Source organism: Hypanus sabinus, unplaced genomic scaffold, assembly GCF_030144855.1.
Source record: "Hypanus sabinus isolate sHypSab1 unplaced genomic scaffold, sHypSab1.hap1 scaffold_236, whole genome shotgun sequence".
In the NCBI taxonomy this organism is placed as follows: Eukaryota; Metazoa; Chordata; class Chondrichthyes; order Myliobatiformes; family Dasyatidae; genus Hypanus; species Hypanus sabinus.
Genome location: NW_026780476.1, coordinates 189,495 through 201,017, shown reverse-complemented (window position 1 = coordinate 201,017; position 11,523 = coordinate 189,495). Strand labels below are relative to the sequence as shown.

At 46.9% G+C, this 11,523-nt stretch overlaps 1 protein-coding gene across 1 annotated transcript in view; it reads right to left on the bottom strand.

Moving 5' to 3' along the window:
- Positions 1-1,301: 1,301 nt before the first annotated feature.
- LOC132387927 (NACHT, LRR and PYD domains-containing protein 3-like) overlaps positions 1,302-11,523 on the bottom strand; it is a 185,911-nt gene continuing 175,689 nt past the window's right edge. Inside the window, exons 7-8 of the mRNA XM_059960244.1 lie at positions 8,439-10,161; positions 1,302-1,311 (exon numbers count right to left, since the gene is read on the bottom strand). Of these exons, the coding sequence (XP_059816227.1) occupies positions 1,302-1,311; positions 8,439-10,161 (1,733 nt within the window). The remainder of the gene's footprint in view (positions 1,312-8,438; positions 10,162-11,523) is intronic.

The window sequence follows — 11,523 nt, the reverse complement described above, 5'->3', positions numbered from 1 at the left end:
GGAAGGGGGATGGGAAAGAGGGATCCCACAGGTGGAAGGGGGTGGGGATGAGAGAGCCGACAGGAGTAAATCGGATGGACGAACGATCCCGAAGATGGAAGGAGGATGGGGAAGAGATATCCCACAAGTGGAAGCAGGAAGGGGAACAGTGATCCCACAGGAGGATTGTTACCCGTGCCACGTGCTAGTGATTCTAGAAATAATGCAGCTAAATACGTGGCTGAGGGGATGGTGAATGATAGAGGGGTTCATGTTTCTGGACAATTAGGATTTCTTCCAGGGGAGGTGAGACCAGTTCGAATTGGGCAGTTTGCACCTGAACTGGAGGGGAACTAACATCCTTATCGGTAGGCTAGCAAGTTCTGCTCTGGGGGTTTTAATCAAGGTTGCACGGGGACGGGGCAGAGTTTTAGTGCAGATAGTGATGTGGAGGAGGTTAATGGTCATGCGAGGACTGCCTGTTTCGACAGATATCAATGGTTTGTCGGTGATAGAAATGTTCTCAGGTGCATCTATTTCAATGCAAGGAGTATTGTGTGTAAGGCAGATGAGTTTAGGGCGTGGATTGGCACATGATGATCTCAACATTATTGCTATTAGTAAGACTTGGTTTGCAAGAGGGGCAGGACTGGCAGCTTCATGTTCCGAGGTTACGTTGTTTCAGACGTGATAGAGGGGGAGGGATGAAAGGGGGAGGAGTGGCATTACTAGTCAGGGGAATCTCACAGCTGTGTGCAGACGGGACAGCCCGGAGGGCTCGTCTACAGAGGCCGTATGGGTGGAGCTGAGTAACGGGAAAGGTGTGACCACACTAATAGGGTATTATTATATACGGCCCAATCGGAGGAGCAAGTCTGTTGAGAGTTAGCACACCAATGTAAGAAACAGAAATTTGTAATCGTAGGGGATTTTAACTTCCCACATATTGACCTGGACTCCCACTCTGTGAAAGGGTTAGATGGCGTGGAGTTTGTCAAATGTGTTCAGGAAAGTTTTCTAAATCAATATATTGAGGTACCAACAAGAGAGGGTGCACTACCTGATCTATTAGGAAATCAGACAAGTCTGGTGACTGAAGCATGTGAAAGCGAACATTTTGGGTCCAGTAACCATAATGACATTAGTTTCAAGATAATTATGGATAAGGATAGGACTAGTCCACCAGTTAAGGTTCTGAATTGGAGAAGGGCCAATTTGGTGGAAATGAGAGAGGATCTGGGGAGAGTGGATTGGGATAAGTTGTTTTCTGGCAGTGATGTATTCAGTAAGTGGAGTTACTGAACTGCGCTTACATCCTGAGTTTACATGTTCCTGCCAGGATTAAAGGCAAAGTTAACAGGGATAGGGAACCTTGTTTTTCAAGGGATATTGGAGATCTGGTTAAGTAGGTGTTTAGCACGTACAGGCAACTAGGAACAAATGAGATATTTGTAAAGTATAGAGAATGTAAGGGAATACTAAAGAAGGAAATCAGGAAGGCATAAAGAAGATATGAGGTTGTGTTGGCAAATAATGTGAAGGTAAACCTGAAGGGTTTTTACAAGTATATTAAGAGTAAAAGGATAGTAAAGGACAAAATTGGTCCCCTAGAAGATCAGAGTGGTTGTCTATGTGTGGAGCATCACGAGATGGGGAAGGTCTTAAACGTTTTTTTTTTTTTGCGTCAGTGTCTACTTAGAAAACTGGCATAGCGGATATGGAATTAAAGGAAACAAACAGTAGTGTCATGGAACGCGGCCAGTGAGTGAGTGGGCCAGTGAAGGAGTGGAAATATGAGGCTTTGACTTGAGAGATTCTGGCAGTTTTGGCAATTGGACTGTGCAAATCAAGACAACCAATATTTGAATGGCTCAGACTCAGCAGAAAGCAGCTGATTGACCAAGCAGTTTGAAAAGCTCAAACAAATAAATAGAGGGGTAGCTCAAGCTGAGCGGCCTGTGGAAAGCGGCCAGTGAGTGAGTAGAGATTTGAGGCTTTGACAGGTCTTTACAATGCCTCCTGAGACGGTGATGTGCCTCTCCTGTGAGATGAGGCAGTCTTGGGGGAAATCCCCGCTCCCGCAGAGTCACATCTGCCAGAAGTGCTTGCGGCTGGGCGATCTGGAAGACCGTGTGAGGAATCTGGAGCAGCAGCTGGATGACCTTCGACTCATAAGGGAGAATGAGGCTGCCATAGATGAGAGCTACAGGGGGGTAGTCACACCTAGGCTGCCGGAAGCAGGTCGTTGGGTGACAGTCCGAGGGGGGAAAGCGAAGGAGAGTAGACAGGTAGTGCAGAGCACCTCTGTAGCCATTCCCCTGAATAAAAAGTTTACAGTCCTGGATGCTGTTGGTGAGGACGACCGACCAGGTGTGAGCCACGGTGGCAGGGCCTCTGGCACTGAGTCTGACCCTGTGGTGTAGAAGGGTGGGACGGAGTGGAGGAGAGCTGTCGTCATTGGAGACTCTATAGTCAGGGGAGCAGAGAGGAGATTTTTTGGACGTGAGAAGGAAACACGCATGGTTTGTTGCCTCCCGGGTACCAGGGTCCGGGTTGTCTCTGACAGGGTGCATGACATCCTGGTACGAGAGGGAAAGCAACCAGAAGTCGTGATCCATATTGGTACCAACGACATAGACAGGAAGAGGGATGAGGTCCTGAAGTGTGAGTTTCGGGAACTAGGCAGAAGGCCGAAGAAGAGGACCCCAAGGGTGGTGTTCTCAGGATTGTTGCCAGTACCACGTGATAGTGAGGGTAAGAATCGGAAGAGATGGTAGTTGAATGCGTGGCTGAGGAGTTGGTGCAGGGGGCAGGGTTTTAGATTTTTGGATCATTGGGATCTCTTCTGGGGAAAGTGGGATCTGTACAGATTGGCTGGGTTGCACCTGAACTCAAGTGGGAGCAATATCCTTGCAGGTAGGTTTGCTATCATGGTTCGGGAGGGTTTAAACTAATTTGCAAGGGGGATGGGACACAGAGCGATAGAGCAGTGAAAGAAGTGCATGGAGTAAAGCCAGACCTGACACATAGAGAGGCTTTGAGGAAAGAGTAGCAGAATAAAGGGTATAAAGGCAGTAAGGTAGAAGGGCTAAAGTGTGTGTACTTCAATGAAAGAAGCATCAGGAACAAAGGTGATGAACTGAGAGCTTGGATACATGCACGGAATTTTGATGTAGTGGCCATTACAGAGACTTGGCTGGCACCAGGACAGGAATGGATTCTCAATATTCCTGGATTTCTGTGCTTTAAAAGGAATAGAGAGGGGGGGGGGGAAGGGGAGGAGGGATGGCATTACTGGTCAAGGATACTATTACAGCTGCAGAAAGGGTGGGGAATGTAGCAGGATCCTCTTTTGAGTCAGTATGGGTGGAAGTCAGGAACAGGAAGGGAGCAATTACTCTACCGGGGGTATTCTATAGGCCCCCTGGTTGCAGCAGAGATACCGAGGAGCAGATCGGGAGGCAGATTTTGGAAAGGTGCAAAAATAACAGGGTTGTTATCATGGGTGACTTTAACTTCCCTAATATTGATTGGCACTTGATTAGTTCCAAGGGTTTAGATGGGGCAGAGTTTGTTAAGTGTGTCCAGGATGGATTCATGTCACAGTATGTTGACAGGCCGACTAGGCCGAATGCTATACTAGATCCAGTATTAGGTAACGAACCGGGTCAGGTCACAGATCTGTCAGTGGGTGAGCATCTAGGGGACAGTGATCACCGCTCCCTGGCCTTTAGCATTATCATGGAAAAGGATAGAATCAGAGACAGTAGGAAAATTTTTAATTGAGGAAGGGCAAATTATGAGGCTGTAAGATTAGAACTTGCGGGTGAGAATTGGGATGATGTTTTTGAAGGGAAATGTACTATGGGCATGTGGTCGATGTTTAAGGATCTCTTGCAGGATGTTAGGGATTAATTTGTCCCGCTGAGGAAGATAAAGAATGGTAGGATGAAGGAACCATGGGTGATAACTGAAGTGGAAAATCTAGTCGGGTGGAAGAAGGCAGCATACATGAGGTTTAGGATGCAAAGATCAGATGGGTCTATTGAGGAATATAGGGTAGCAAGAAAGGAGTTTAAGAAGGAGCTGACATGAGCAAGAAGGGGGCATAAGGCCTTGGCGAGTAGGGTAAAGGAAAACCCCAAGGCATTCTTCAATTATGTGAGGAACAATAGGATGACAGGAATGATGGTAGGACCGAATAGAGATAAAAGTGGGAAGATGTGCCTGGAGGCCGTGGAAGTGAGCAAGGTCCTCAATGAATACTTATCTTCGGTATTCACCACTGAGAGGGAACTTGGTGACGGTGAGGACAACATGAGTGAGGTTGATGTTCTGGAGCATGTTGATATTAAGGGAGAGGAGGTGTTGGAGTTGTTAGCACGGATAAGTCCCCGGGGCCTGTCGGAATATTCCCCAGGCTGGTCCACGAGGCAAGGGAAGAGATTGCTGTACCTCTGGCTAGGATCTTTATGTCCTTGTTATCCACGGGAATGGTACCGGAGGATTGGAGGGAGGCGAATGCTGTCACCTTGTTCAAAAAAGGTAGTAGGGATAGTCCAGGTAATTATAGATCAGTGAGCCTTACATCTGTGGTGGGAAAGCTGTTGGAAAATATTCTTAGAGATAGGATCTATGGACATTTAAAGTATCATGGTCTGATCAGGGACAGTCAGCATGGCTTTGTGAAGGACAGATCGTCCCTAACAAGCCTGATAGATTTCTTTGAGGAGGTGACCAGGCCTATAGATGAGGTAGTGCTGTGGAAGTGATCTACAAGGATTTGAGTAAGGCATTTGACAAGGTTCCACACGGTAGGCTTATTCAGAAAGTAAGAAGGCACAGGATCCAGGGAAGTTTGGCCAGGTGGATTCAGAATTGGCTTGCCTGCAGAAGGCAGATGGTCATGGTGGAGGTAGAACTTTCAGATTGGAGGGTTGTGACTAGTGGTGTCCCGCAAGGATCTGTTCTGGGACCTCCACTTCTCGCGATTTTTATTAACGACATGGATGTGGGGGTAGAAGGCTGGGTTGGCAAGTTTGCAGATGCCACAAAGTTTGGTGGTGTTGTCGATAGTGTAGAGGATTGTCGACGATTGCAGAGAGACATTGATAGGATGCAGAAGTGGGCTGAAAAGTAGCAGATGGAGTTCAACCCAGAGGAGTGTGATGTGATACACTTTGGAAGGACAAACTCCAAGGCAAAGTACAAAGTAAATGGCAGGATAGTTGGTAGTGTGGAGGAGCAGAGGGATCTGGGGGTACATGTCCACAGATCCCTGAAAGTTGACTCACAGGTAGCAAGGGTAGTTAAGAAAGCTTATGGGGTGTTAGCTTTCATAAGTCACGGGGTAGAGTTTAAGAGAGGCGATGTAATGATGCAGCTCTATAAAACTCTGGTTTGGCCACTTGGAGTACTGTGTCCAGTTCTGGGCGCCTCACTATAGGAAGGATGTGGAAGCATAGGAAAGGGTACAGAGGAGATTTACCAGGATTCTGCCTGGTTTAGAGAGTATGGATTATGATCAGAGATGAAGGGAGCTAGGGCTTTACTCTTTGGAAAGAAGGAGAATGAAAGGAGACATGATAGAGGTGTACAAGATATTAAGAGGATTAGACAGAATGGACAGCCAGCGCCTCTTCTCCAATACAATACAAGAGGACATGTCTTTAAGGTAAGGAGAGGGGATATTAGAGGAAGGTTTTTCACTCAGAGAGTGTTTGGTGCTTGAGTCAGTGGTGGAGGCAGATACACCAGTGAAGTTTAAGAGACTACTACACAGGTACATGGAGGAATTTAAGGAGGGGGGTTATATGGCAGGCAGAGTTTAAGGGTCGGCACAACATTGAGGGCCGATGGGCCTGCAATGTGCTGTAATATTCTATGTTTTATGGAACATATAGAGATTAAAGAGGAGTAGGTGCTTACTGCCTTACAGCAAATTAAGGTAAATAAATCCCCCAGGCCTGACATGATAATTTCTTGGACCTTGAGAGAGACTAATGTAGAAGTTGCAGGGGTCCTGGCAGAAATATTTAAAATGTATTTTGCCACAAGTGCGGTGCCAGAGGATTGGAGGGTAGCTCATGTTGTTCCGTTGTTTGAAAAAGGCTCCAAAAGTACACCAGGTAATTACAGGCCAGTGAGCCTGACATCGGTATTAGGTAAATTATTGGAAGGTGTTCTGAGAGATCGGATATACAAGGATTTGGACAACCAAGGGCTGATTAAAGATAGTCAGCATGTCTTTGTTCATGGCAGATCGTGTTTAATGAATCCTGTAGAGTTTTTCGAGGAGGTTACCAAGAATGCACATGAAGGAATGGCTGTGGATGTTGTCTACATGAACTTTAGTAAGGCTTTTGATAAGGTCCCACATGGGAGGTTAGATCAGAAGGTTCAGACAGTAGGTATCCATGGAGAGTTTGTAGATTGGATTCCAAATTGGCTGTGTGTGAGAAGACAGAGAGTGGTAGTGGATCGTTGCTTCTGAGACTGGAGGCCAGTGACTAGTGGTGTGTTTCAGGGATCTGTGCTGGGACCATTGTTGTTTGTTATCTATTTCAATGATCTAGATGATAGTGTGATAAATTGGATCAGAAAGTTTGCTGATGACACTAAGATGGAGGCGTTGTGGACAGCGAGGAAAACTTTCAAAGCTTGCAGAGAGATCTGGACCAATTGGCAAAATGGTCCAGAAAATGGCAGATGGAATTTAATGCAGACAAGTGTGAGGTGTTCCATTTTGTAAGGACAAATCAAGGAAGGACATAGACAGTAAAGGGTAGGGCACTGAGGAGTGCGCAGGAAGAAGGAGATCTGGGAGTTCAGATACATAATTCCCTGAAAGTGGCGACACTGGTAGCCAGGGTTGTAAAGAAGGCTTTTGGCATCCTGGCATTCATAAATCAAAGTTGAGTATAAGAGTTGGGATGTTATGGTGAGGTTGTACAAGACATTGGTGAAGCCAAATTTGGAGTATTGTGTGCAATTCTGGTCACTGAACTATAGGACCGATATCGGTAAGACTGAAAGTGCGCAGAAAAGATCTGCGAGGATGTTGCCGGCTCTTCAGGAGTTGAGTTACAAGGAAGGATTGAACAGGTTAGGACTTTATTCCTTCGAGCGCAGAAGAGTGAGGGGAGATTTGATAGAAGTTTACAGAATTACGAGGGTTATAGACAGGGTAGATGCGAATGGGCTCTTTCCACACGGATTAGGAGAGATAAATTACAAAAGGACTTTGCTTCGGGGTGAAAGGGGAAATGTTTAGGGGGAACGTCCTCACTCAGAGAGTTGTGACAATGCGGAACGAGCTGCCATCTGATGTGGAAAAAGCGGACACACTCTTTGGTTTTAAGAATAAATCTGATAGATGCATGGATGGGAGAGGTCTGAAGGATTATGGACAGGGTGTAGGTCAATGGGAATAGCGGATTAAAGTTTTGGCACAGAGCAGATGGGCCGAATGGCTTGTTTTCTGTGCTGTAGTGTTCTATGATTTTACGATTCTATGAAGGAATATGGAGAGGTCAGTTCCCACAGGAGGAAGGGGGTGGGGAAGAGAGATCCCACAGGAGGAAGGGGGAGAGAGATCCCACAGGAGGAAGGGGGATGGGGAAGAGAGATCCCGCAGAAAGGGGGGGGGGGGAAAAGACATTCCACTGGAGGATGAAGAAAGGGTAATAGAGAGCCCACAGGAGGATTGGGGATGGGGAAGAGATCCCTAAGAATCGAAGGGGGATTGGGATTCCAAGGGTAAACGATAATCCTACAAGACGAGAGGATGCAGAACCCATAGGAGGATGGGGGATGGGGAAAAGAGATCTGAGAGGAGGAAGGGGGATGAGGCAGAGAGATCCCACAGGAGGAAGGGGGATTGGAAGAGAGATCCGAAAGGAGGAAGGGGAATTTTTGTACGTGTGTGTTGGTTCTGAACAGAGACCCAGAGGAGATGCGGCCTCGCTCTCTGTGTATCTGGTAGCGAGCAAAGTCACAAACAGGAAAGGACAGGGAGGACAATCTCACAGTGGTATTTCTTTCCTTCTCACTGGGACAGTCTGCAGAAGGTCTCTTGTCCCTCACCGGGAAGGGGGTGTGAATCTCTGACCCTCCTGCTGCAGTCAGTGTCAGTCTGGGTGTCAGTAACAGTGAGAAGGAACATTGTCAATGGCCGTGTCACAGGCAGCAGGAAACACGGCCATTCCTGTGATTTACTACCATTAAACCAATGGTCGTTGTTCACTGATCTGATGAAGTCTTCAACATCCCTTCACAAGGAACCACAGAATCCTCCCGTCCTTGGGGAATTACTGACTGATCCCCTGGGCATTTGTCACAATTCTTCACAATCTGATTTATCACAGTTTAACCCAAATCTCTTCACATTGAAATTAAACAACAGAACAGTTTCACAGTTCAGAGTGAGAGATAAATCAAGTTACCTCAACTCCTGGCACTTGTGCAGCCCGGGACCCAGCCGCTGGATCCCTTCACACTGAATGTGGCAGCCCTCCAGGTCGAGATGTTTTATTGTATCGCAGTGTCCGATGACATGAGACAGGACCGCGCAGTCAATCGGGTTCACCGTCATTCCACGGAATGAAAGTGTTTTCACAGATCCCAGTGCGTCCTGAGCCAGTCCACGATTCTGAGACTCAAACAGGTAGTGCAATGTGTTCAGGAGGCTCCTTTTACCAGCTTCACTCCCCGTGTTTCCACTCTGGCGTTTAACTTCCTCCTTCACCCAGTCAATCACCCGGCAGGTTGTTTCATTAGGAAATGGACCCAGAATCTCCTCCAGGCCCCGAGCTGTACTTGGGTTGGAGAGACCAGCAACAAAACGGAAAAATACCTCAAATTGTCCATCTCTCCTGTTGTGTGTCTCAGTCAGGAATTTCTGGATTTCCCTGGGATGTATAGTCAGGAATTGTGCGACTGCAGCTACAAACTCTTGGATGGTGAGGTGTGGGAATGTGTACACCACGCTCCAGGCAGAATCCTCTCTCTCCAAAAGCTCCATCAGGAACCCGGACAGGAACTGGGAAGGCTGAAGATTGTGCTTGACCAAATCTCCATCTGTAAACACAATCTTCTTCTCGGACACTCCTCTGAAGGCCATCTGACCAACCCTGAGAAACACATCACGGGGTCTCCCAATCTCACGGCCGTGGTTTTTCAGGATGTTATAAATATAGTAGGAGTACAGTTGGGTGATGGTCTTGGGAACTCGCTGTGGGTCCTTGACTCTTTGTGTGAAGAAGGGACCCAGTGCCAGAGCGAGGATCCAGCAGTAGGAGGGGTTGTAGCTCATGGTGTACAGGATCTCGTTCTCCTGCACGTGTTTGAAAACAGCTTCCGCCACCGTCTGATCTTCAAAATGTCTGATGAAATATTCCTTCCGTTCCTCACCAACAAATCCCAGGATTTCAGCCCGGACACTGATATCCGCCTTTTCCAACAAATGTAACTCAGTGGGACGGGTGGTCACCAGCACTGAACACCCTGGGAGCAGCTTGCCCTGGATTAAACTGTACACAATGTCAGACACTTCACACCACCACTCGGGATCTGGGCACTGGTGCTTTGGTTCTGTATCTCTCCGACTGTCCGCAAAATCGATTTTGTGTTTGAATTCATCCAAACCATCAAATATAAACAGTAATCCCTCTGGGTTCTTCCAGACTTCTCTCAGGATATTCCCAAAGTAAGGATACTGATCCAGAATCAGTTCCTTCAGGTTTATTCGACAGTCAATACTGTTTAAATCTCGGAATTTGAAACTGAAGACAAACTGGAATTGTTGGTATATTCTCCCCGTGGCCCAGTCATAAACAATCTTTTGTACCATCGTTGTTTTCCCGATCCCCGGGATTCCGGCCACTGCTGCTGAACTCCCAGATTTGGATTTACTCCGGGAAAAGCTGCTCTGGAATAACTGATCGGTACGGATTTTTTCCAGCTGTCTGCAGAGTTGTTTCTCTCTCTCATCCTCATGGTCTCTGCCTCTTGCCAGCAGTTCATGTTCCACCAGTGTCCGATCTCGAACAGTAGAAATGACCGTGAGCTCAGCGTATCGATCAGCCAGCTGGAAAACCTTCACCTTCTCCGTCATCAGGATCGTGTTCACTCTCAGTGTTTCTGTTCGTGTCCGCAGAGTCTCCTTGTGTTTCTGTTGAACATCTTCCATGGGAACAGAGAACATATTCAAAACGTTAAATGGCTCATCTGACAAAGAACTTTATAACGGTATTTCAGCATTCAGTGTTTGAGATTACATGAATAAATTCACTGCTTCCATGGATATTAGGACAGAAAGTTAAATTCTGTTCACAGACACGGAACTGACAGCAATGGATGTCCCAGAAAATGTCCAATCCTCATGTTCTGGTTCTAGTAATTTGTGAAGGTGAACATTCCCCTGATTGCACTTTCTGAGGAAGCTTAAACAAGCATCACTTCCCACTAACATCTTAACTACATTCTACAGAGGCGTGGTGAGAGTGTGCTTACCTTTTGCATCACAACCTGGTACTCCAGCTGCAGTGCTGCCGACATTAAAGCCTTGCAGGGGGTGGTTAGGGGAGTGGAGAAGGTTATTGGGGTCTCCCTACCTTCTTCCAAGACCTCCTTCAACGTCGATGCCTCCAGAAGTCACGGTACATCATTAAAAACCTCTCACACCCTCTCCATGAACTGTTTGTTCTTCCGCCATCAGGTAAACGTTACAGGAGCATCTAAACTAAAACCACAAGGCTACTAAACAGCTTCCTCCCACAGGCAGTCAGACTGCTAAATAGCTGCTCTATCTGACTCTGCTTTCTACACTTTTAAATTGTACCGGACACTTATAACTTGATTTAAACCGACATGTGGCTGTTGTGTTTTACTATTTATTGTTGTGTTTATTATTTAGTGTTGCGTTTGTTATGTTATGATTGCACTGCTCCTGGGAACCGCTGACTCATTCTGCCCTGCAGAGCTGATGTACGGTTGGAACGACAATAAAGTTTTTGAAACTTGAATATCCTATTGCAATCCTGACTGCACCTCCCGTTATAACAACATTTCACTATATTTAAAGCATTGTTTGACTCATTAACAGACGATGTTAATGTTGATCTGGTGTGGAACTATGGAGAGCAGGTCACTGTGCATTTTGGCAAGGCTGCACACTGGGGAGTCACAGGTGTCCACTGCTCGCATCAAAACAGGAGCAGAATACGCGGGAAATACTCAAGTCGGGCAGCGTCTGGGGGAGAATCACAGTGAAGTTGCGGATCGATAACCCACCGGAATGACAGGAATGAAAAAGGGTAGCTTTCAATCGCAGTGATGGAGGATTGGTGGAAAGATGGAATCTGTGTTAATGGAAGAAGCCACAAGGGTCTGTCTCAGTGAAGTACATTGTGTCTGTGTGAGAGGGTGGTGAAGTCTTGGCAACTGCTACTCATCAGTCTTGCTGTGGGGGTGTGGTTTCTGTCTTAGGAGGCCACCGTCTGTCAGAGTCGACCATGGATGTCCTGCCCCTGCAAGCCGGGACAC